Source organism: Physella acuta, unplaced genomic scaffold, assembly GCF_028476545.2.
Source record: "Physella acuta isolate Inbredline_101_S28 unplaced genomic scaffold, ASM2847654v3 ptg000105l, whole genome shotgun sequence".
Lineage (NCBI taxonomy): Eukaryota > Metazoa > Mollusca > Gastropoda > Physidae > Physella > Physella acuta.
Window position 1 is genome coordinate 560913 of NW_026731625.1, and position 27299 is coordinate 588211.

General features: G+C 35.8%; 2 protein-coding genes across 6 annotated transcripts in view; one reads left to right on the forward strand and one right to left on the reverse strand.

The window, feature by feature from the left end:
• The first annotated feature begins 552 nt into the window (after window positions 1-552).
• Window positions 553-18154, forward strand: LOC131932512 (ADP-ribosylation factor-like protein 5B). Of its 2 annotated transcripts, none has more exons than XM_059289435.1 (7): window positions 553-690; window positions 10304-10460; window positions 11530-11590; window positions 12669-12816; window positions 13788-13871; window positions 15747-15898; window positions 16862-18154. In XM_059289435.1, exons 2-7 carry the CDS (start codon window positions 10415-10417, stop codon window positions 16908-16910), a joined length of 540 nt encoding a protein of 179 aa, XP_059145418.1. In that variant the 5' UTR covers window positions 553-690; window positions 10304-10414; the 3' UTR covers window positions 16911-18154. The 2 variants fall into 2 exon arrangements, with proteins under 2 accessions (XP_059145418.1, XP_059145426.1); XM_059289443.1 differs by having other exon boundaries at window positions 553-614.
• Window positions 18155-21341: 3187 nt separating this feature from the next.
• Window positions 21342-27299, reverse strand: part of LOC131932817 (uncharacterized) — an 86765-nt gene continuing 80807 nt past the window's right edge. For all 4 annotated transcript variants that reach the window (XM_059289733.1, XM_059289740.1, XM_059289726.1 and 1 more), the window contains 6 exons: window positions 26917-27097; window positions 26321-26523; window positions 24983-25207; window positions 23002-23113; window positions 22446-22590; window positions 21342-22002 (listed from right to left, as the gene is read on the reverse strand). In XM_059289733.1, the coding sequence (XP_059145716.1) occupies window positions 21837-22002; window positions 22446-22590; window positions 23002-23113; window positions 24983-25207; window positions 26321-26523; window positions 26917-27097 (1032 nt within the window). In that variant the 3' untranslated portion in view covers window positions 21342-21836. The remainder of the gene's footprint in view (window positions 22003-22445; window positions 22591-23001; window positions 23114-24982; window positions 25208-26320; window positions 26524-26916; window positions 27098-27299) is intronic.

Here is a 27299-nt window from a genome sequence, read left to right on the forward strand (position 1 = left end):
GGGGTCTCCAAATGCGGCCCTCGGTGTCCTCTCATCCGGCCTGCGGAGATCTTTTTGTCCACGGAAAAACCGTTTGCTGGTGATGGCGGAGAAACTTTGCCCAGAAAAATCAAAGACATGCCTGGAAGAAACTGGCCCCTGAACTGAAATTTGATAGTTAATGCGGCCCTCGGACTGAAAAGTTTGGAGACCCCTGACAGAGGTTTGTACGGTTTAACGTCGTCTTGGGGTTGCAGCGTATTTTCTCAGTAACTCGGCGCCCCACCCCTCAATCCCGTTCCTTGTGTCGTTACTAATCTGACCATATATGAAAGTTGTATAAAAAATTATTTATTTTTATTTCTTTCTCACAGTTATCACAATCTGAATTCGGTTGTCAGTTATCAATTTCCACATTGGGTGCACTTGTTAATAAAATATAAATCTTGAAACATTGTGGTCGTAAAAGAAAATGTACCTTAATTTATTGGAGTAGATCTATATGATATTGTGCTCAGACTGATCGTTTTTGGACGTGTTAAAAAACAAAAATTGTGGATATAGATTGTGTATTGCTTCCGCAAATATGTTTAGGGTATAGACAACAGCTGTCGAAATTGGCGAAAAAAATAAAAGTAAAAAGGCGAAATCTCGTTTTTCTTAACAGAAATTAAGAAAATTATAGTCGGTTAAAATATTCAGCAGACTACGGTAATTACAAGTAAAAACGTTCTTTTTGTTAGATGTAGGCAATTTAATAGCGATTCTTAGTATTTCTTAGCCTAGGGCAAAAACTAGGGCGGCCTAGGCCTGCCTACTAAATTGTGTAGATTTACTTTCTGTTATGAACTGGGGTAATCTATCTCTTTAGGTACGTAAAATCGGCTGAGGCAAGTAATGTGAAAAAGAGGTGCCTCATTAAATTGTAGTAGTAGATCTAGATTTAAAATTTATGCAATTTTCAATTTAAACATGACCACAGGATGATGCTGTAGATTTTCTTACTAAATCTAAAATTTACGCAATTTTCAATATAGGCCCCTAAACAAAACCACTGAATAATAGACATCCATATTTAAGGTAATCTATCGGTAAAAATTTAGAGAAAACCCTTGATATTTCATAGTATCCGCCGCCAACCAATCAAACGCGCGCTTTCAACGCGTTTTGGTTGGCGGCTGACGTCACGCGACCCGTAAACACGGCGGTTTTGGAGCTAAAAAGGGCCGAAAAAGCCATTTTTTCTACGTCGCTAGTAATGTAGGGATAAGGTAACTAATGAATATGGCTCAACAATAAATAGGCCTATATTTTTGCATATTGTATTAAAATACTAAAGATAATTAAATATTAAACCACAATTTAAGGTTAAATCAATAAAAATATCATGAAATTAGCATTTAACAACGATGTTCCAGATACTAAATTTGCTATCAAAAACAGCGGCCATCTTAAGAAAGTATTATTTTGAGTAATTTCTATTTGTATGGAAATGTATTGCTATTTGCTATTAAATACGATTGTCTTGTTTTTAAATACAGAGTATGTGGGTTTTTTAAAAAATGACAATAAACATCCTAACCTCAAATAAACATTTTGAATAACCTTTGTTGTCAAAATGTTGATACCAAAATACCCAAAATGAGTTATATAGGGTTGTCCATAAACGATGTCACATATGCTACGCTAATGTGACGTCGACTTAACCATTAATGTCCCGTAATGCCCGCTGCCGCCCGACACCGTTAATGTCCCGTAACGCCCGCTGCCGCCCGCTTACAATACGCATAGAAAAATTAAATTTGTTTCACTAAAATTTGGCCTACAAATCCTAATTTTTAACTAAACAGGAAGTCGGATAGTTTCAGCATCCTTTTCCGGTCTTCTACTTTCAATGGCGCTTTTGAAAGATAAAAAATAATAGTTTCTTTCCATCTCGAAATTTTTGACTCATCTGCCCAATTTTTAGTTGATTTAATATTAAAAATAAAATAAAATAATGCCTCTAAACGTATATAGGCATGTATTTTATTAATTATATATCTTAAAGATAATCAAATTGATATTTAACTGTTAAATTCGATGCATAGTTGTTTAGACAAAAATAAATAAAGTTGACTACCGAAAATGACCTGTTTTGAATTTTCTCCGACATTTTTTATTTTTATTCTGTACTTGTACGGAATATAATATATTCTATTTAATACTGTTGGAAAGCCAGGTTTATTCCCAACATTAAGCAGTAGTTTTTATCTTAATTTTCAATTTCATTTAGACAAAAACAAATATTTTGTGAAACTATTCACTTGATCATACAGAGTTATGCTCCTTACATTGGGCCGTCATGGGTGGAGTTTTGGTAGAATGAATGGGACATTAATGGTTAAGAAGGACCGCAATTTATGACCTATAACGAATGGGTGATCGGGGGGGGGATGCGTGACGTCAATTAGCTAGGCCAATGCCGCTGCCGAGAAAATCGGACAAATCGGCTTTTCCCTACCCCCTGCATGTTTAACTCTGTTTTTTGCATGCTTTTATTGTGTTTATGTTAACATGTTATACATCATTCTGTTCGTAATTGAACAACCTTTTAAACTGTATAAGTTTGATTTCTTTATTATTTCAGACGTTGAAGAAATCGCCGATTTAATCGCATTTTTTACCCCCCGCGGCGACGTGCCGATTAGGGGGGAGGCTTTTTCACCTTTTTAAAAGAGGGGTGTTACTTAGAGTCTATAGACTCTTTGAGTTTTCGTACTACAACAGTGAAACTTGGTAGAAGAATAGATTAAATGTTCACGTATAACGCTCAAGGTTCTTGGGGAAAATATGTTAAATACTTTTGGAGATATCGAACGGCAAAGTTGAACTAAGTTATTTGGGCTATTAATGAACCGATTTTTAATTTGAACCTTGAGCTGTATTCCTGAAATCTCGACGTGTATTAATATGTATGATATGTCATATTAGGCCCTATAATAAGGACGTCTATAGACTTTGAAGTGGACCGAAAATCAAAACATGACGCGCCGACCGCTGTCCGACTGAACCGCTCGGCTGTGCTTCGAATCGCTGTTTTAAATATGACGCGCTACAAATTTTTTTTATAGACGTATCGAGTTTACGTACTACAACAATCAAATTGGGCAGACGAACATATTAAATGTAGACGTACAACGCTCAAGGTTCGTGGTCAAAATAAGTTAAATACTTCGGGAGATATCGGACCGCAAAGTTGAACTTAGTTTCCCGGTTTATTATTTGACCTATTTTACATTTGAACCTTGAGCTGTATTCCTGATATCCCGCCAATTATTTTAATGTATGACATGTATTATAACACCTCATAATAAAGCCGTCCATACATTTTAAGACGGAACGAAAATAAAAATTAACGCGTCGGCCGCCGTCAGACTGAATCGTGATCTACACATCGTGTAGCACAGCCGAGTGTGTGGTCACGTGACGCTAGGCGGTTGATCCGATTGGATGAGACTATAAACAATTTCTAAAGATAGATACGTGTGTTCCCGTATTTGACTCGTCGGGTATTGCTATTTTATATTTAAGTAGACAGGCATGTTTCATAACTTTGTTTTAAACCATTGAAACGGCAAAAAAAAGTCGTAATAGTATTTACTAATCGTCAAAATTAATCTTCTTTAGAAATTAATCCGGATAGCTGCGACCCGACCAAACAATCAATGCTGACGTGATTTGCGTGCCGTAACGTTTCATTATTGTCACTATTGTGTACATTACTTTTTCGTAAAAATTGCTTTAAAAAATAAATTAAATTTTACCCCGGGCTCTTTTTTTCGGTTGACTAAAATTTTTAAAAACCCTTAACAACGTGGAGGTTACTAGCTTGCCAAATCGACCAAAATGGGATGGGGTGGGTATGGGGAGTCACTGACCATCCTACACGGTATGTAACTATTGTAACGCCGTATGTAACATCCATAGCCTCACCCCGCCCCCACTACTCCGTGACGCGACAAGCCAAGGGTCGGCGCCTTTGATGTTGTATAACACCCGTACGGTGCCCGAGCGGCTCGCGGTGGTTTCATACCCCACCTCCCTCCCCCTTCACTTTGTGGAGTTGATGTTACTAACCCTCGGGCATAGATCAGGAAATCTTCCCAGACTTTTGTCTCTAAAATTACATAATATTCGTCTGACACGTTCATCGGGTTGGCCGACTAGCCTGTCTAGCCTCGTGTTTACGTAATACGGCAATAAAATTCGTTGGTCAGAAAACCTGGTTAACCACGTCTGATTTCACTAAATCTAGGCAAATGCTGATGGTGATAAACGCCTCGGAAACTTAAAAAAATGCCTAGCATCTACTACACACAGTCAAACACTCAAACACGTGCTTTTTTCCCAATGTAATAGGCCTATGGTAGGCCTACAAAATACACAAGCTTACAACTAGCATAAACATTGAGCATATATAAATCTATGTTATAGACCTATAACTTACACTACCTAGTACAAGCTAAAAAAAAAACAATTTTCCTCCAATGTTTATGTTATTAAAATTGTAAAAATGAGCAATTTTTTGTGTTTAAAAATATTACAAAATTGTCATAAAGCACACTGATTCTGATAAGACATATTTGTAACTAGGCTAATTCTATAGAAGAAAGTTGTATCAATGTAAAGTAACAAGAAAATTTAATAAGATATGCCTATATTTTTGGAATAGAGTAGGCCTGTAGGATTGCACATAGATTACATAACATATTTTAAGAAGTTACATCATCACAAATATACTATTGTTATAGCATCCTTCTCTTTGTATTAAAACTGTATTAGTTATCTTTTCTTTAAGTAGGCTATTCACTTAAGTTAACTGACAATGAGCAAAAGAGATTTTAAAATAAATACATGGTAAATTATGAGCAAAAGGTGCGAATTACATAACCTGACCTTTATAGTTTTGTAATAATGTTTGACCATTTTAAATATCACCATTAGCTTCAGCATATACAAATGTCATATTATGGTTTAAAACAGTGTTTAATTTAAAGAATGACTTCTTATCACACGGATTATCAGATGTTGTAAAAAAATTGAAGGGGGGTATTACACAATCCATGAAATTAGTCTGTTATGTAATCAAAAGACACTTTTTAAAATAGCATCATTGGATTCGGCATACAAAAATCTACAAAATATCATAAAATGACATCAATTGGTGAAGTCTGCTTACTTTTATACCACTTTTAGTGAAAAACTCTTAAAAATTTGGTCCATACCCTCCCAATATTTTTCCTCTTTCAGGGTCTACCCTGGTTGTCTGAAAAAACTGCTGTTTTTTAATTATAAAAAAATTCATAACTTTTTTGTTTATGGTCAGATTTTGAAAATTCAAACTGATCTGTAATCAGATTGACAGCCCCTATCTAAATATGTAACTATTATATTGTTTTACTGAAATTAAAATTTTGCATTGGCCTAGCTACGTCAATTATGGAAGACTTCTATAAAGCTGTGCTCAATAAAAATGAGGAACATAAAGTGTTCGTTTACATGCATACCTTTGATCATAACGAATGATCATAACTATTGCAAGCCTGTTGTCTTAAGCGGTGTTAAACCCTCAGCACATCATCCCTGCCAAAAAGGGCCTGCCACTAAATGCCTACCGACGAAAATAGGCCACACTATATTGACTCCAAATGAAATAATTTCTGACAATAAGGCTCAAACCAAGTTTCTCCTGGCAGCGATATTCGACAAGCGTCCAAGACAATTATTGGCTTGCGTCTTAATACCACAGTACCTAATGTAAAGTCAGAGCTCAGTATAAGCTTGAGTTTAATATAGTGTTAGCAGTGGTCAGCCTCTAAGACGGTCATTATGAATACGGCCGTCAACAAAACGCCCGAGTCCGACGATATCTGAACATCATTTTTGTTTTTTATGAAGTGCGGAGCACCTTTAAGACCTGAGCTTGGCCCCTGTTGACACCACCACTATTATGTCCACATATTAATCACAAGTTTTGAAAATTAAATATTCTGTTATTTCAAATACACCATTACGTTTCTTATCCCTTAATGGAACAGTTGACACCACATTTAAATATCTAGCTTACTCAGTGGCAGAGAAAAAAGATAATTTTAAAATTATTCTAGAATGGAAAATGAAAGACAAAACCACATTCTTGCCCCCCTGCCGGCATAACAGGATGTCGTGGACTTGTGTACACGAGTTTTTAAATCCCGCCATGGTAATTGTGTCAACATAGGTTATTTACTCACCGGAAAATAACAAAAAAAAAAACAGCTGGTTGATAATAAAACTAGATCTAGTTATTTATTAAATTGATAAAGGAAAATATACATTACAAATTCTACTCTTCATGTTATTCATACCATTTTATGAAATAATGAACACTTGCATAAATCAAATGAACATAATAAATATTTTTATTTCAAATTCTAATTTTAAATATGCTTAAAATAATATGATAGTCTAAAGATCTAAATACAAATACATTTTACACTCAGTTCACATTATATTGAGTCAACAGTGGGGAAGCTGAAGTTCATAGACATGGAGCTCCGAGTCTTTTTTTACATTTCATTTTTTTTTCATATTGAAAACATGACATGTTATTTTTTTTTTTTTTAAATAAAATCTCCAAACATCGTCACTCGCGTGATTACTTGCTTACTTTTACTATCCCGTGGGTGAAAAATGCTCGGTCGACTGGGGGTCACTGTGAGTTCAGCAGGCCAATAGTAAACGTCATAAATGAACACGCGTACACTAGATCGTATGTGTCTTCACTTCTTCCGCCCCCTTTTTTTCAAGAAATTGAAAAACAGACCTACTTTGCTACTCCTGGTCATTTTTTTTTAAGTTCACATATCACCTAAACTTATTATTTCATTTTTAAAATTATAAGAGTAGAGCCGAATGGATACAAAGCTAAGACTAATTTTAAAACAGTTTTTTTTTTTTTTGTCTACACAAAAGGCACACTTTATTTTTAAACTCTTAAAAGATAAAGCAATTTTTAATGTAGAAGGTAAAGTAATTTAAATATTCAATTTCAACTTGAAGTCGATCTATTCTATCTTGATACAATCTGTCACAAAAAAATCGATAAAAGCTCTCCATCCTGTACTTATACCAATTGTACTTTTAACAGACAAAAACAATGCTCGCGTAAAAAAAATTTTTTAACTAGATCTAAATCTAGGCCTAGTAACTTCCTGTTAATTTTTGTTTACTGTTTCAATCTTATTCAAAAATCCAAAAAGTGCTGTATTAAAAGAAATAAATATATATATTAAAATTTGTTCTGTTTATAATTTATTTCATTGATATAAAATATGCAACATGGCAGATGGACCGAAAGTCCAATGAACTACAATTGTAGATCCTGCTGAAATTTTAAATGCTGCATTAGTTGAACATGAAAACTGGTGCATCGCATCATTAGCAGTCACTAAGCCAAAATGATAAGGCTAGCCAAGCGCAGGTTGCTTCACAAGACTATGATATGTGATAGCTGCAAAGAGCTATGCAAACTAATGACATATAGCCAAGGGATAGATGGGAAAAGGTGGGCTTGTCAACCCTGCGGTTCATTCTTCACAAAACATCACTTGACCTTGAAGTTGAAGCAGATAATAATGATGATTTACTGCTTTGCGCAAGATATGCAGCAAAATCTAAGCAGGCACTAGGGGCAAATTGAAAATGAGAAAACTGTGATTGATTGGTTTAACTTTTGTCCGGAAGATGCAGCAAGATATTAGTAGCGGCACACAACTTAGATTGGGGACATTTACAAAAATAGTAACCCAATAATTGTATAAATAGACGAATCAAAATATTTTCATGGTAAATATCTCGGTGCTTGGCGATAATTGCTAAAAAGAGAGAACAAAACTTTTCCTTTTTTATGGCGAAAAAAGAATATTGTATTTTAAGCGGTAATTAGGTAATTTTGATTTTTTGTTTGTTTTCTCTGCCTCTGAGTAAGCTAGACAAATAAATTTGGTTACAAATTAACCAATAAGGGATATGATTTTTAATGATGTATGATAAGTGACAGAATATTTTCATAAAAAATGTAAGGAGTCAAGCTAAACAATAGCAATGAATTATTGGCGCCCCTAGCCTACCTGAGTACATTTTTGTTAACATCTGTTTTAGAATAAAAGGTAGCAGTTGACAAGAAATCTATAGGCCTGGATCTAAACTTTTTAAAGATATTCAGTTACAGGGAGATTTTTGTAGGCTGCTATACCAGTGCAGGAGAATATAATCTTCTTGTAAAGTGGATGTTGGGTTACTGGCAGTTAACTCAGATACACACATGGCTTTTTAATGTCAATGCTAACTCTACTATACCCCTAACCCTAAAACATTAAAACTAGTTGAGATTCAATATTGCAATACCTATAACAACCTAACATAAATTTTGGAAGGGTCTATGATCAGACATTTGTATCTTCAATCATCCCAGTTTTGATTTGGCCTAATCAGTGTATTTTTAGCAATGTTTAATAAGAACAATTAATAAAAGAATGAGATGTCATTGTGAAATGAATCTAACCTTCCTTCCTTAAACTTAAAATGGGCATGGGACCGTCCGCAGTATTTACAAAGCTTGGTCCTGGCTGTTTTAAATATTTTAGGATGTGTATCTATTTTGTTTTTCTTTAACTTTAAAAAAAAACCTCTCATTCCGCTAAAATTTATCACATGTGAGCAAGCAATGCATTCCAAACATGGTTATAGACTTTGCATATTGACAGCTTGCTCACGTTGTCTTATCAACTAGTGAAACATTGCTCACCCAAAGCTAAACATATCTAGGCTGACGTTTAATATTGAACATCTAGATCTAGAGTCTAGATCTATTTAAAGATTGAGTTAAAGAGGCTTTGACATTAAATTTGATCACCTGTGGGCAAAAATTTAGTCATGAGCTCGTTAGTGTTCTTGTATCAAGCAAGTGAGCGTGTCCCAGTACTACTTTGTTTACTAGATCTGAGTAAGCCAACCAATTAGATGTGGTTATGTAGACTGTCCTTAGCTAATATAATTATCATATCTATATATATAATTCTCTTCTTGGAGACCCTAGAAAACACCAAGCTGTAAGCAAGCCTAGCAGTCCTATCTCTTCCTCTCTAGGCATATCGCTACCATCCTCATCCCCACATGGTCTGGTGAGCTGTGGTTCACGCTAAATGTTTACAATCGTAGAGACGGGTTTAGTGACGGCTATTAGGGGCAGATACTTTAGTTTGAAACAATTTTAAACTTAGGGGAGGTAACTAAGAGGAGGCTGCTTTCACAGGAGGGGTAGGGTAGGGTTTGGGGGAAAGGAGGGTGGGGGGGGGGTTATCATCCTTAACGACCTACTGATAGTGTTTTAAAGCAAATATTTTCAGTGGCAGCATTGGTACTGTTGAATTCACAAATTATGAATTACTGAAAAGTAGAAAAAACATCAACTAAATAGCGGCATATGATACGCCGCGGGTCGGCTCGTTTATTTTATTAGCCTTGTCCTTCTATATCCAAATCTTAAAAAATAGTTTTTTAAGATTTTTTATAAAAAGAATAATATCATAACTAGATTTAGATTTTACTAGTAGTAATTAGAAATGATTATTATAATCAAAAGGATACTCGTAACTTGGTTATGTAATCTATTAACTAAGCTTATATTTTAAGTATTGGTCAAATGAATGAACCAAAAATAATAATAATAAATAAATGTTTTAGGTCTAGATCTAGACTTTAAAGATATTCATATTCATTTTAATTAGTTTTGTGGAGAATTTTGAGGCTATAGCAGTGCAGGATAAGAGAAACTTTGAGCCATCTTGTTCGTTGGTCAAATTTAAATAGCCAGGCTGTATAAAAGCTGGAAAACTTTTATTATCCTACCAATAACTTCAATAAACATTTTTAGGTGGATGTCTGTCAAAATATTTACTGACGAGCCAAAGCAGAATGATTAACAACAAATAATCATTGATCGAATTTGAAATACACGTTTATTTATTGTCATACCAAGAAATGAATCTGCCAATAGTTGAGATGGTTTAAGACACCACCAAGAAATGGATGTGCCAATAGTTGAGGTGGTTTAAGACACCACCAAGAAATGGATGTGCCAATAGTTGAGATTGTTAAGACACCACCAAGAAATGAATCTGCCAATAGTTGAGATTGTTAAGACACCACCAAGAAATGAATCTGCCAATATACAAGTCTGTCTTCTGGCCTAAAACCCTGAAGTGACCGCTACTCAAACTCTTTTTATATTTTTCAACAGATGAAGCTTCTCACTACATCTTAGGCCTGTCTCATCAATATAGAAACATCCCCTCTAGTATGGTTAAGGAGAGCATTCACATTTTTATTTAGATTATTTTTTTATAGTGAAATGGGTGTTCTCTTCTCAAAAATATGGAGTTTATTTACCAATGAAGGTAAGAAATGTACCATATAGTTACCTCACCACAACTGTGCCATATAGTTACCTCACCACAACTGTACCATAGAGTTACCTCACCACACCTGTACCATAGAGTTACCTCACCACACCTGTACCATATAGTTACCTCACCACACCTGTACCATATAGTTACCTCACCACAACTGTACCATATAGTTACCTCACCACACCTGTATAGTTACCTCACCACACCTGTACCATATAGTTACCTCACCACAACTGTACCATATAGTTACCTCACCACACCTGTACCATATAGTTACCTCACCACACCTGTACCATATAGTTACCTCACCACACCTGTATAGTTACCTCACCACACCTATACCATATAGTTACCTCACCACAACTGTACCATATAGTTACCTCACCACAACTGTACCATATAGTTACCTCACCACAACTGTACCATATAGTTACCTCACCACAACTGTACCATATAGTTACCTCACCACAACTGTACCATATAGTTACCTCACCACAACTGTACCATATAGTTACCTCACCACAACTGTATAGTTACCTCACCACAACGGTTCCATATAGTTACCTCACCACACCTGTATAGTTATCTCACCACACCTGTATAGTTACCTCACTACAACGGTTCCATATAGTTACCTCACCACACCTGTATAGTTATCTCACCACACCTGTATAGTTACCTCACCACACCTGTGCCATATAGTTACCTCACCACACCTGTACCATATAGTTACCTCACCACACCTGTGCCATATAGTTACCTCACCACACCTGTGCCATATAGTTACCTCACCACACCTGTACCATATAGTTACCTCACCACACCTGTATAGTTATCTCACCACACCTGTGCCATATAGTTACCTCACCACACCTGTATAGATACCTCACCACACCTGTATAGTTACCTCACCACACCTGTATAGTTATCTCACCACACCTGTATAGTTACCTCACCACACCTGTATAGTTACCTCACCACAACTGTACCATATAGCTACCATTAACCCCTTAAAAAAATTAGCTTCATTGATTGAGTCCAATATTTCTTCCTACAGAGCATAAGATCATAATTGTGGGCCTTGATAATGCTGGGAAAACAACAATTTTATATCAGTTGTAAGTTGCTGTTTTATTATTGATGTTTCTCAAATCTGTCACTTGGAAATTGTAGTTGTTAAGCTATTTTTAAAGTTAGCAGGTTCCTGTCAGTATTGGCAGGTTCCTGTCAGGTTATACTATGACTGTGAATTGGCTTGATCACCTCTTATGTTAAGGATGCACATTTATTCATGTGAATTGTTGAACTAGTACAGTTATTCATGTGAATTGTTGAACTAGTACATTTATTCATGTGAATTGTTGAACTAGTACATTTATTCATTTGAATTGTTGAACTAGTACAGTTATTCATTTGAATTGTTGAACTAGTACAGTTATTCATGTGAATTGTTAAACTAGTACAGTTATTTATGTGAATTGTTGAACTAGTACAGTTATTTATGTGAATTGTTGAACTAGTACATTTATTCATGTGAATTGTTGAACGAGTACATTTATTCATGTGAATTGTTGAACTAGTACATTTATGCATGTGAATTGTTGAACTAGTACAGTTATTCATGTGAATTGTTGAACTAGTACAGTTATCATGTGAATTGTTGAACGAGGACATTTATTCATGTGAATTGTTGAACTAGTACATTTATGCATGTGAATTGTTGAACTAGTACAGTTATTCATGTGAATTGTTGAACTAGTACAGTTATCATGTGAATTGTTGAACTAGTACAGTTATCATGTGAATTGTTGAACTAGTACAGTTATCATGTGAATTGTTGAACTAGTACAGTTATCATGTGAATTGTTGAACTAGTACAGTTATCATGTGAATTGTTGAACTAGTACAGTTATCATGTGAATTGTTGAACGAGTACATTTATTCATGTGAATTGTTGAACTAGTACATTTATGCATGTGAATTGTTGAACTAGTACATTTATTCATGTGAATTGTTGAACTAGTACATTTATTCATGTGAATTGTTGATCTAGTCCATTTAATCCTATGAATTGTTGAACTATCACATTTAGTTGTGTGATTAGTTGAACTATCACATTTAGTTGTGTGATTAGTTGAACTATCACATTTAGTTGTGTGATTAGTGAGACTCTAAAGCTGCTGTCACTTTGCCCAGCTTAATGAATGAGGTGGTCCACACATCACCCACCATTGGCAGCAATGTGGAGGAAGTGGTCTGGAAGAATATCCATTTCCTTATGTGGGATATTGGCGGCCAGGAGTCTTTAAGGTCCTCATGGAATACTTACTACACAAACTCTGAGGTATTACTTGCAGCAGTTAACATCAGGGTCGTCTCTCATAGAAGGGTTATTGTCCCTAGTTAACATTAGGGTTGTCTCTCCTAGAAGGGTTATTGTCCCTAGTTAACATTAGAGTTGTCTCTCCTAGAAAACTTATTGTCCCCAGTTACCATTAACATTAGGGTTGTCTCTCCTAGAAGGGTTATTGTCCCCAGTTAACATTAGGGTTGTCTCTCCTAGAAGGGTCCCCAGTTAACATTAGGGTTGTCTCTCCTAGAAGGGTCCCCAGTTAACATTAGAGTTGTCTCTCCTAGAAGGGTTATTGTCCCCAGTTAACATTAGGGTTGTCTCTCCTAGAAGGGTCCCCAGTTAACATTAGGGTTGTCTCTCCTAGAAGGGTCCCCAGTTAACATTAGAGTTGTCTCTCCTAGAAGGGTCCCCAGTTAACATTAGGGTTGTCTCTCCTAGAAGGGTCCCCAGTTAACATTAGAGTTGTCTCTCCTAGAAGGGTCCCCAGTTAACATTAGGGTTGTCTCTCCTAGAAGGGTCCCCAGTTAACATTAGGGTTGTCTCTCCTAGAAGGGTCCCCAGCCTCATCTGCCCTGGGGTCTGAGCTTGTGACCATACCATGCTGCCCCCTCTAGTGAGGTTTTTTTATAGCTATCATCTCTCCCCACACATTGACATCAATATGATTAGAAAGCAACTAGTATTGACTAAACACATGTACATATAGCGTAGCCTCCTAACATGTCTGTATATAAAAACCTGCCTTTACCTGCCATCTGATTGAGTGTCAATGTCTTGCCATCTGATTGAGTGTCAATGTCTTGCCATCTGATTGAGTGTCAATGTCTTGCCATCTGATTGAGTGTCAATGTCTTGCCATCTGATTGAGTGTCAATGTCTTGCCATCTGATTGAGTGTCAATGTCTTGCCATCTGATTGAGTGTCAATGTCTTGCCATCTGATTGTGTGTCAATGTCTTGAAGTTCATCATCATGGTGATTGACAGCACAGACAGAGAGCGCCTGTCCATCACTAAAGAGGAGCTTTACAAAATGCTGGCCCATGAGGTGAGATTTAAAACAAAATTATTTTTACAAATTCTTTTGCTTTTAAAAAGGAAGAAACATTTCCCAACAAAAATCCTTTATAAGATTAGTATTTCAACCAATTGATGTTGTTGTTTTGTGTAAAATATTGGACACATTGACCTAGCTGTAAGAAGCTGCAGTACTACAGGTCTCCAACTGTTAAAAAACGTGCAAGTTCTTTCACAAAATTTGTTTCTAAAAAAAAAAGAACGCAAAAATGTGGAATAACTGCAAGAAGTTCCCAAAACAAAACAGACTTAGCACAAGTAAAAACTTAGATTCTACAAAACTTACAAAAAGGTGAAAACTTAGATTCTACAAAACTTACAAAAAGGTGAAAACTTAGATTCTACAAAACTTACAAAAAGGTGAAAACTTAGATTCTACAAAACTTACAAAAAGGTGAAAACTTAGATTCTACAAAACTTAGCACAAGTTAAAACTTAGATTCTACAAAACTTAGCACAAGTTAAAACTTAGATTCTACAAAACTTAGCACAAGTTAAAACTTAGATTCTACAAAACTTAGTACAAGTTAAAACTTAGATTCTACAAAACTGTGTTGAGGTAAAAATTAGTGTTGAGATAAAAATTAGTGTTGAGGTAAAAATTAGTGTTGAGGTAAAAATTAGTGTTGAGGTAAAAATTAGTGTTGAGGTAAAAATTAGTGTTGAGATAAAAATTAGTGTTGAGGTAAAAATTAGTGTTGAGGTAAAAATTAGTGTTGAGGTAAAAATTAGTGTTGAGGTATAAAGTTTTGTGTTGAGGTAAAAATTAGTGTTGAGGTATAAATTAGTGTTGAGGTAAAAATTAGTGTTGAGGTAAAAATTAGTGTTGAGGTATAAAGTTTTGTGTTGAGGTAAAAATTAGTGTTGAGATAAAAATTAGTGTTGAGGTAAAAATTAGTGTTGAGGTAAAAATTAGTGTTGAGGTAAAAATTAGTGTTGAGGTATAAAGTTTTGTGTTGAGGTAAAAATTAGTGTTGAGGTAAAAATTAGTGTTGAGGTAAAAATTAGTGTTGAGATAAAAATTAGTGTTGAGGTAAAAATTAGTGTTGAGGTAAAAATTAGTGTTGAGATAAAAATTAGTGTTGAGGTAAAAATTAGTGTTGAGGTATAAATTAGTGTTGAGGTAAAAATTAGTGTTGAGGTAAAAATTAGTGTTGAGGTAAAAATTAGTGTTGAGGTATAAAGTTTTGTGTTGAGGTAAAAATTAGTGTTCAGGTATAAATTAGTGTTGAGGTAAAAATTAGTGTTGAGGTAAAAATGTGTGTTGAGATAAAGTTTTGTGTTGAGGTAAAGTTTTGTGTTGAGGTAAAAATTAGTGTTGAGGTAAAAATTAGTGTTGAGGTATAAATTAGTGTTGAGGTAAAAATTAGTGTTGAGGTAAAAATTAGTGTTGAGGTAAAAATTAGTGTTGAGGTAAAGTTTTGTGTTGAGGTAAAAATTAGTGTTGAGGTAAAAATTTGTGTTGAGGTATAAAGTTTTGTATTGAGGTATAAAGTTTTGTGTTGAGGTAAAAATTTGTTTTGAGGTATAAAGTTTTGTGTTGAGGTATAAAGTTTTGTGTTGAGGTATAAAGTTTTGTGTTGAGGTATAAAGTTTTGTGTTGAGGTATAAAGTTTTGTGTTGAGGTATAAAGTTTTGTGTTGAGGTATAAAGTTTTGTGTTGAGGTATAAAGTTTTGTGTTGAGGTATAAAGTTTTGTGTTGAGGTATAAAGTTTTGTGTTGAGGTATAAAGTTTTGTGTTGAGGTATAAAGTTTAGTGTTGAGGTATAAAGTTTTGTGTTGAGATATAAAGTTTTGTGTTGAGATATAAAGTTTTGTGTTGAGATATAAAGTTTTGTGTTGAAGGATCTCAGGAAAGCTGCTGTCCTCATCTATGCCAACAAACAGGACATCAAGGGCTGTCTGTCACCTGCTGAGATATCTCAGCAGCTGAACCTGACCTCAGTCAAAGACCACGTCTGGCACATACAGGCTTGCTGCGGACTCACAGGGGAGGGGTAGGTCATCTTTTGCTTGTTGTGGGGCAACATGGGGGGTGGGGGGTAAGGTCATCTTAAGCTTACTGTACCTGCGATTGAGGATCAAGAGACACACTAATGATGCGCAACTTAAAACAAAAGATTAAATAAACTAATTTTTGTGACAGTTTGAAAGCAGCTGTTAGCCCAGGTGAAGTAGAGTTACTGAAAAAAAAAATCTGTTGTGTACTTTGTTTTTCCATAGCCTGTAAGTAACAAACAAAAAACTTCCTTGCAATTGTGCACCAGTTGTCTTAAATTGTGCTGTAGCACCAGCTGTCTGAAATTGTGCTGTAGCACTAGAAATTGTGCTGTAGCTCCAGATGTTTGAAATTGTGCTGTAGCACCAGATGTCTGAAATTGTGCTGTAGCACCAGATGTCTGAAATTGTGCTGTAGCACCAGATGTCTGAAATTGTGCTGTAGCACCAGATGTCTGAAATTGTGCTGTAGCACTAGAAATTGTGCTGTAGCACCAGATGTCTGAAATTGTGCTGTAGCACCAGCTGTCTGAAATTGTGCTGTAGCACTAGAAATTGTGCTGTAGCACCAGATGTCTGAAATTGTGCTGTAGCACCAGATGTCTGAAATTGTGCTGTAGCACCAGCTGTCTGAAATTGTGCTGTAGCACCAGCTGTCTGAAATTGTGCTGTAGCACGAGCTGTCTAAAATTGTGCTGTAGCACCAGATGTCTGAAATTGTGCTGTAGCACCAGCTGTCTGAAATTGTGCTGTAGCACTAGAAATTGTGCTGTAGCACCAGATGTCTGAAATTGTGCTGTAGCACCAGATGTCTGAAATTGTGCTGTAGCACCAGCTGTCTGAAATTGTGCTGTAGCACCAGCTGTCTGAAATTGTGCTGTAGCACGAGCTGTCTAAAATTGTGCTGTAGCACCAGATGTCTGAAATTGTGCCGTGTAGAGAACTTTAAAACTTTGTTTCAGGCTGTACCAAGGCTTGGAGTGGATAACCTCACATATACGACGACGATGATGGCAGCTTGTCCCTCAATGTTTGATTTAGTCACTGATCTGTAGGAAATTTTAGATTGATTCTTATTTGAAGTAAACAAGCAAGCTCAGATGAGTAGGCTGAAAGTGTACGCACATGTGTACACATTCTAAAAGTGTAGGTGTTTTTGTCAACAGGCCGGGACTTTAAAATAAAAAGACATTATGACCTTTGACATGGTCAACTTCTCGACCCAAGCTGAAGTCTTCCACACATAGAATCACATATAGAATCACACATAGAATTAACTAGGCTGTACCACATCACACATAGAATTAACTAGGCTGTACCACATCACACATAGAATCAACTAGGCTGTACCACACATAGAATTAACTAGGCTGTACCACACATAGAATCAATTAGGCTGTACCACACATAGAATCAACTAGGCTGTACCACACATAGAATCAACTAGGCTGTACCACACATAGAATCAACTAGGCTGTACCACATCACACATAGAATCAACTAGGCTGTACCACACATAGAATTAACTAGGCTGTACCACATATAGAATCAACTAGGCTGTACCACATCACATATAGAATCAACTAGGCTGTACCACACATAGAATTAACTAGGCTGTACCACATCACATATAGAATCAACTAGGCTGTACCACACATAGAATCAATTAGGCTGTACCACATCACACATACAATCAACTAGGCTGTACCACACATAGAATCAACTAGGCTGTACCACACATAGAATCAACTAGGCTGTACCACACATAGAATCAACTAGGCTGTACCACATATAGAATCAACTAGGCTGTACCACATATAGAATCAACTAGGCTGTACCACACATGTATGTGTCATATGACTGACACAAATGTATGTGTCATATGCCTGACACAAATGTATGTCATATGTAGCACAAATGTAAAGACCAACCTAGTGTTTGTTTCCTTGTTTAGTTTGATCCATCATTAATGTATTTGATTTGGCATTGTGTTGTACGTCATGCCCCACCAAAATTCCATGTCAGACTTTTTAATTCAGTTTGTGTTGAGCCTAAAGACTTCCCTAAGTCTCTGCTAGAGAATCCAATTTTGTTTTGATATTATTTTATTTATTTGTATTGTGTTGAAAGCTTAATATCTCAAGATGTGAAATACACTTGTGTTTACAATTTGTTAATATCTCAAGATGTGAAATACACTTGTGTTTACAATTTGTTAATATCTCAAGATGTGAAATACACTTGTGTTTACAATTTGTTAATATCTCAAGATGTGAAATACACTTGTGTTTACAATTTGAATGTTGTCTTGTTGCTAGCTAAGTCAAGTTTGGGGTCCAGGGAATATTTTCACATACTGGTATTGATTTCATAAGTCAGCTAGTCATGGAACAAAATTTGATGCAGAATTGGAAGTGGTCTGTTGAAGTCATTTGTGCTGAATGGAAGTGTTTTCATGTCATGTGTACTGAACGGAAGTGTTCTGATGTCATTTGTGCTGAATGGAAGTGTTCTGATGTCATTTGTGCTGAATGGAAGTGTTCTCATGTCATTTGTACTGAACGGAAGTGTTCTCATGTCATTTGTGATGAATAGAAGTGTTCTGATGTCATTTGTGCTGAATGGAAATGTTCTGATGTCATTTGTGCTGAATGGAAGTGTTCTGATGTCATTTGTGCTGAATGGAAATGTTCTGATGTCATTTATGCTGAATGGAAGTGTTCTCATGTCATTTGTGCTGAATAGAAGTGTTCTCATGTCATTTGTGCTGAATAGAAGTGTTCTCATGTCATTTGTGCTGAATAGATGTGTTCTCATGTCATTTGTGCTGAATAGAAGTGTTCTCATGTCATTTGTGCTGAATAGAAGTGTTCTCATGTCATTTGTGCTGAATAGATGTGTTCTCATGTCATTTGTGCTGAATAGAAGTGTTCTCATGTCATTTGTGCTGAATAGAAGTGTTCTCATGTCATTTGTGCTGAATAGATGTGTTCTCATGTCATTTGTGCTGAATGGAAGTGCTCTTTTATTAACAACATGCTTACAGCCTCATATGTTGGATGTACTGGCCAGCTGATGATGTAGTTGAAGGATGTACTGGCCAGCTGATGATGTTACACATCCATGCTAGGGCAGGTGTTGGTTCTGGAGTTGACCTTGTTCCCTGCGCTAGTGCTTGCTTCAAATGACTGGCCAGATCTAGCCTAGTGCTTGCTCTGGTCAGGTGTTAGCAAACATTTCTTGATGCTGGACATTATTGTATAGACCAAGGTCATTGACCTGGTTTTCATTCTGCTCAGATTTTAAAACTACTGGTCATTTCTTAAGACTTGTCATTTTTTTTTTTGCATGCCCTGACAAATTCAATCCACTTATAGAACTAGGATCTCAAAATATGTTTTGTTGTACAAATATTGCTTGAGATTCTGTGAGGTGAGGTCGTTTGAGATTCTGTGAGGTGAGATGATGCACCTGACTAGATGGGTGGGAATCACGGTAGTGTTGTAGAATGTGGTTGTGGGCTTTGTGGTAGATAGTAGTCCATCTTTTGTCTGCACCTCCCATCTTTCCCATGGCCATTAGAACATTGTGACAAGCATTCCACTAAACGGTGCCTTGTAGGACTACACTAGACCCCTGTAGGGCAACACTAGACCCCTGTAGGACAACACTAGACCCCTGTAGGACAACACTAGACCCCTGTAGGACTACACTAGACCCCTGTAGGACATCACTTGACCCCTGTAGGACAACACTAGACCCCTGCAGGACAACAGTAGACCCCTGTAGGACAACAGTAGACCCCTGTAGGACAACACTAGACCCCTGTAGGACTACACTTGACCCCTGTATGACAACACTAGACCCCTGTAGGGCAACACTAGACCCCTGTAGGACTACACTTGACCCCTGTATGACAACAGTAGACACCATGAACAGAACATGTTTTTTTTCTTGTTAAATCTCTAAGTCAGTTTCCTACAGAATAAATCCACTATTTCAACCATTGTTCTTTTCCTAGATATACTAAAATGAAACATAATTCAACAGTGCTAGATGTTCTCACTTCCATGTAACTTTGATGTAACATAATAATTCAACACTGTTAGAGCTTCTTTCTTCCATGTAACTTTGATGTAACAGTTGTCAATATTTGATGGCTGAACCAGTTATCTATGGGAAGGGGGGGGGGGGGGGGGGTGCCAGAATGGGAACTCATCCCCAAGGTTTCATTTCTTTATGGCCAGTGCTTAGTTTAAAAAGAGAAATGCAGGATCAGAAATATGAAGCTGTCAAATATTTGAAAGTTTTTAGTACTAATTGTTATCATGCTTGTCAAAAGATTCTCCAGAAACAATGTTTTGGTTGAATTGACGTTATTCATTTGTTCATCTTGAAAGCCTAGAATTTTGATTCTGCCATACTTTCATTGAAATGTCATGTCTGTTACTTATTCAATATTTTCAGTTGTGTGAAAATAAATGAATCTGCTAATGTAAAATGTGTCTGTAATGGATGTCAATAGATGAGATGTCTATTTATGTGAAATTAAAAAAAAATATATAATCAACTTCGGACAAAAATTTTTTTTTTTTTACAAGCTTTTATTTAACTCACTTCCTCTGTCTGTCTAGATCAAAACACCCGAGCGAAATTTCGGACACTTCTAACTGACAGATACAGGTTGTAGTTGGTACGTGGGGCAAGACATGAAGACAATGCAACATGACATTAAATTTGACTTAATTGGTTGCCTAATTAATTTTTTATGAATTAATTAAAATTTTGACCAAATTAGTAGGCAGTCTCATCCAAATACTCTGCGCTATTAGACATGCGTCTTCACGTTCAATATGTGCGCAATGGTTTTTACTCTATTGTAAATAAAAACATGTAAAATATTTTTTTAAAATTCATAAAAAACGTTTTAATAACAAGCATTTATGTAATAATGCACTAAAGGGAGAAAATAAATTATACACTACTATTTAAATAACTATAAAGAAAAGCGTGGGTCACTTCCTAAATATTAGTAAAGTCATCCAATAAATACTTAAGTGGCCTACGCTTTTCTTTATAGTTATTTAAATAGTAGTGTGTAATTTATTTTCTACTTTTTAGTGCATTATTACATACAAGCTTGTTATTAAAATGTTTTTTATGAATTTTTTTAAAAATTTGTTTAGACTTGACAATCATTAGCTGACCTACACATTTGCCAAAATCACCACACTAACCAACATACTTGACAAAATCACCACACTAACCAACATACTTGACAAAATCACCACACTGACCAACACACTTGACAAAATCACCACACTGACCACATTTGACAAAATCACCACACTGACCTACACATTTGACAAAATCACCACACTAACCAACATACTTGACAAAATCACAACTTTGACCAACACAAGAGATAAAAAAATACAATGATAAGTGATGCAACATTTTATTTCAACAAGGGTGTGCAAAAAGGTATTAGATCTAAAACAGCAGAAAAACATTTTTTAAAATTTAGATATCACAAGGCAGAGAATCATGTAAAAATTAGAAATCAAGAAGTCACAACAAAATTTATAAAATTAAGAAAGGCACTAGTGGCATGGGAAAATGTATACTATTTAGATCTACTAGAAAGCATGAAACTGTCAACACTTCTTTTCCATCATTATTTTATAAGGCAATGTTCTAAACAGTTCTCTGTCCCATTGGAGCCTTAAGTTTTGTAACAACACTAAAGAATAGTTGACATGTTTTAAAAAACTTAGATCTATTAACTTAAGCAAATTTATTGTTTTTTGCTGGGGTAGTGAAAATAGAAGTAACTACAGAAAGAAAATGTAAATCTTAAAGGAGAAAACTATTTTAATTAGCTTCTAATCTATGTAAACTTCAAGACAAATGGTTAACTTGTAAGTCACATGGTCATTAGGCTGCACCTGATTGGTTGCTTGTGAGGAAATTGTTGCTCAAGCCTTGTTTAGTGTCATGTGCTAAAATTGGTTGACCATAGAAGGGTGGGTTGTCTTGATAAGCTTGGTTGTCATGGTGATGCATCATCCCCTGACTCTGACGTCTCCTGAATGCTTCACGTCTGAATGGTATAAAACAACATACAATAAAACATACAACAACATACAATAAAACATACAACAACATACAATAAAACATACAACAACATACAATAAAACATAAAACAACATACAATAAAACATAAAATAACATACAATAAAACATAAAATAACATACAATAAAACATAAAATAACATACAATAAAACAACATACAATAAAACATACAATAGATCACAGACCCCAACCATACAGGTATAAAACAACATACAATAAAACATAAAACAACATACAATAAAACATAAAACAACATACAATAAAACATAAAACAACATACAATAAAACATACAATGGATCACAGACCCCAGCCATACAGCAATGGCCTATGTTAGCTTCTTGCCTTGGTACCAATTTATAGATAGGACCAAAGAAAAATCTGCAGCACTCTGCCGTGCTGAGTTTTTTACCTTTTGACATAGACAAAGAGTCCAATGACCAAGAGGATGAGCAGACCTAACAAGGTGATGCCACTGGCAATAAGAGCTGTGGTTGTCACTGACATGCCGTCACTGGCGTCATCTGCTGGAGCTTCATCTTTACAGCCTTCCATCTCTGGGGAATAATAAACAACATCAGCACACAAGATTCTCCAGTAGTGTGTGGAGGGTTAAATAAACAACATCAGCACATAAGATTCTCAGGTGATGGAGGGTTAAATAAACAACATCAGCACATAAGATTCTCAGGTGATGGAGGGTTAAATAAACAACATCAGCACATAAGATTCTCAGGTGATGGAGGGTTAAATAAACAACATCAGCACATAAGATTCTCAGGTGATGGAGGGTTAAATAAACAACATCAGCATATAAGATTCTCAGGTGATGGAGGGTTAAATAAACAACATTAGCTCATAAGATTCTCAGGTGGTTGAGGGTTAAATAAACAACATCAGCACATAGGATTCTCAGGTGGTGGAGGGTTAAATAAACAAGTGTTCTAATGGACCCTACAGACCCCTACCTGTTTTGATGGACCACTTGTATGGAGTCTTGAGGTCACAATACTGACATTCATTGTAAATAGACGTCTCTCCTTGCGGCATACATTTGGTGCCAATAAAACAGACATCATTCTGTCAGATGACAAGTTCAAACATTGTGTTAGGTGACATGTTACATTTAGTTAGATGACAAGTTCAAACATTGTGTTAGTTGACATGTTACACTTAGTTAGATGACAAGTTCAAACATTGTGTTAGTTGACATGTTACATTTAGTTAGATGACAAGTTCAAACATTGTTTTAGTTGACATGTTACATTTAGTTAGATGACAAGTTCAAACATTGTGTTAGTTGACATGTTACATTTAGTTAGATGACAAGTTCAAACACTGTGTTAGGTGACATGTTACATTTAGTTAGATGACAAGTTCAAACATTGTGTTAGGTGACATGTTACATTTAGTTAGATGACAAGTTCAAACATTGTGTTAGTTGACATGTTACATTTAGTTAGATGACAAGTTCAAACATTGTGTTAGTTGACATGTTACATTTAGTTAGATGACAAGTTCAAACATTGTGTTAGTTGACATGTTACATTTAGTTAGATGACAAGTTCAAACACTGTGTTAGGTGACATGTTACATTTAGTTAGATGACAAGTTCAAACATTGTGTTAGTTGACATGTTACATTTAGTTAGATCACAAGTTCAAACATTGTGTTAGGTGACATGTTACATTTAGTTAGATGACAAGTTCAAACATTGTGTTAGTTGACATGTTACATTTAGTTAGATGACAAGTTCAAACACTGTGTTAGGTGACATGTTACATTTAGTTAGATGACAAGTTCAAACATTGTGTTAGGTGACATGTTACATTTAGTTAGATGACAAGTTCAAACATTGTGTTAGTTGACATGTTACATTTAGTTAGATGACAAGTTCAAACACTGTGTTAGGTGACATGTTACATTTAGTTAGATGACAAGTTCAAACATTGTGTTAGTTGACATGTTACATTTAGTTAGATGACAAGTTCAAACATTGTGTTAGTTGACATGTTACATTTAGTTAGATGACAAGTTCAAACATTGTGTTAGGTGACATGTTACATTTAGTTAGATGACAAGTTCAAACACTGTGTTAGGTGACATGTTACATTTAGTTAGATGACAAGTTCAAACATTGTGTTAGTTGACATGTTACATTTAGTTAGATGACAAGTTCAAACATTGTGTTAGGTGACATGTTACATTTAGTTAGATGACAAGTTCAAACACTGTGTTAGTTGACATGTTACATTTAGTTAGATGACAAGTTCAAACATTGTGTTAGGTGACATGTTACATTTAGTCAGATGACAAGTTCAAACATTGTGTTAGTTGACATGTTACATTTAGCTAGATGACAAGTTCAAACATTGTGTTAGGTGACATGTTACATTTAGCTAGATGACAAGTTCAAACATTGTGTTAGTTGACATGTTACATTTAGTCAGATGACTAAAAATGGAAAGATGTCCATAGACAAATGACAATAGAAATGTCTATGGTAAAATGTGCATGCAAACTTTCTATAAAATCTCAAGAAAACATCTAAAATTTTATCGATAGGAAAATTTCTAAAGCAACATGTTCAAGGAAAAAATATTAATAGAGAAATATAAGGAGGAAAATATTTTTAAAAATGTAAAGAAAAATATTCAAATTAAAAGTTAAAAGGCCTATAGAAATTGTATTTTGAAAAATAGCCGTAAAAAATTGTCTGTATAAAAATGTGTAATGAAAAATGAGAGTACTGTGCAATAAAAAAATGTTTATAAAAATGTCCTCAGAAAAATTTCTAGAAAATTCCATAGAAATAGTCAATATAAAGAAATATCAAGAAAAATGTAAAGAGAATGTCTATAGAATGTCTATAGCTTGTAGAACAGTCATTGGGAATAGAAAAATATCAACAGCAAATGGGTTTAGCAAAATGTCTAAAGAAAAACTTACATTTTTGATACATGAATAAAAGTCGCAGGAATAACAGGCTGGGTCGTAGGCCAGAAACAGTTGATAGTTGGTGTCTGGGTGCAGCCCATCATTGCTGACAGAAATCATCAAGGCCCTCTTGATGCTACTTTTGATGCCTAGATCACACCTGACCACATTAGTACCCAGCAGCTCACCTCGTACTGTGCTGGTTTTACTAGAAGATTCCAGCCCATGTTCAGTGAACTAAAAATAGATTCTTTTATTAGTAACAACAGATTGAGTATATGTGATTGTGTGAAATGGTATAGGTAACTACGTGACAAGTTTGTAATGTAAGAACAACTTACATCAGCCTCCTTAATGTGACAAGTTTGTATTGTAAGAACAACTAACATCAGCCTCCTTAATGTGACAAGTTTGTAATGTAAGAACAACTTACATCAGCCTCCTTAATGTGACAAGTTTGTAATGTAAGAACAACTTACATCAGCCTCCTTAATGTGACAAGTTTGTAATGTAAGAACAACTTACATCAGCCTCCTTAATGTGACAAGTTTGTAATGTAAGAACAACTTACATCAGCCTCCTTAATGTGACAAGTTTGTAATGTAAGAACAACTTACATCAGCCTCCTTAATGTGACAAGTTTGTAATGTAAGAACAACTTACATCAGCCTCCTTAATGTGACAAGTTTGTAATGTAAGAACAACTTACATCAGCCTCCTTAATGTGACAAGTTTGTAATGTAAGAACAACTTACATCAGCCTCCTTAATGTGACAAGTTTGTAATGTAAGAACAACTTACATCAGCCTCCTTAATGTGACAAGTTTGTAATGTAAGAACAACTTACATCAGCCTCCTTAATGTGACAAGTTTGTAATGTAAGAACAACTTACATCAGCCTCCTTAATGTGACAAGTTTGTAATGTAAGAACAACTTACATCAGCCTCCTTAATGTGACAAGTTTGTAATGTAAGAACAACTAACATCAGCCTCCTTAATGTGACAAGTTTGTAATGTAAGAACTTACATCAGCCTCCTTAATGTGACAAGTTTGTAATGTAAGAACAACTTACATCAGCCTCCTTAATGTGACAAGTTTGTAATGTAAGAACAACTTACATCAGCCTCCTTAATGTGACAAGTTTGTAATGTAAGAACAACTTACATCAGCCTCCTTAATGTGACAAGTTTGTAATGTAAGAACAACTTACATCAGCCTCCTTAATGTGACAAGTTTGTAATGTAAGAACAACTTACATCAGCCTCCTTAATGTGACAAGTTTGTAATGTAAGAACAACTTACATCAGCCTCCTTAATGTGACAAGTTTGTAATGTAAGAACAACTTACATCAGCCTCCTTAATGTGACAAGTCAGAAGATGGGAGTTGACAAAATTTTTGCCCAGCAGAAACACGGTCGCGCACTCTGAGTGGTCTCCAATTTCACACATCTCAAACCCTTCGTGTGGGTCAATAAGTGTGGGGACACCCAGCTGACTGATGGGCAGCTCACAGCCACTCCCCACATACTCACTGTCACACATACACTGACCTGTGGGGGAGAGGTCATTTATTACATTGTTTTATTTGGGGGGGGGTCATTCATTACATGTCATTGTTTTATTTGGGGGGGGGGGTCATTCATTACATGTCACTGTTTTATTTAGGGGGGGTCATTCATTATACGTCATTGATTTATTTGGGGGGAGGGGTCATTCATTATATGTCACTGTTTTATTTGAGGGGGGGGGGGGTCATTCATTACATGTCGTTGTTTTATTTGGAGGGGGGGGAGTCATTCATTACATGTCATTGTTTTATTTGGGGAGGGGTCATTCATTACATGCCATTGTTTTATTTGTGTGGGGGAGGTGTTTCTATTAATGTACCAATACATTTTATTTTGTCAAGAGTAGAGCTGTGACAGGTGGAGAAAAAAATTTACCTCGGCTACATTTTCCATGGCCGCTACAATTAAAGGGCACACAGGTCAAGTCCATGAAGGCAATGGCAAGGTCGCTGGAAGTTTTGTTTCTCTGGTACAGGGGGTTGTGGTTCAACTCCTGGATGCACAGCTGGGTGGCAAAGTTCTGAGATCCCACAAACCAATCTGTGCTGTCTGACAGCTGGAATCACAAACATATTTCTGTATCCATTCTCATGGCCACATTTTCATGGCCGCATTTTCATGGCCGCATTTTCATGGCCGCATTCTCATGGCCACATTCTCATGGCCACATTCTCATGGCCACATTCTCATGGCCGCATTCTCATGGCCGCATTCTCATGGCCACATTCTCATGGCCACATTCTCATGGCCGCATTCTC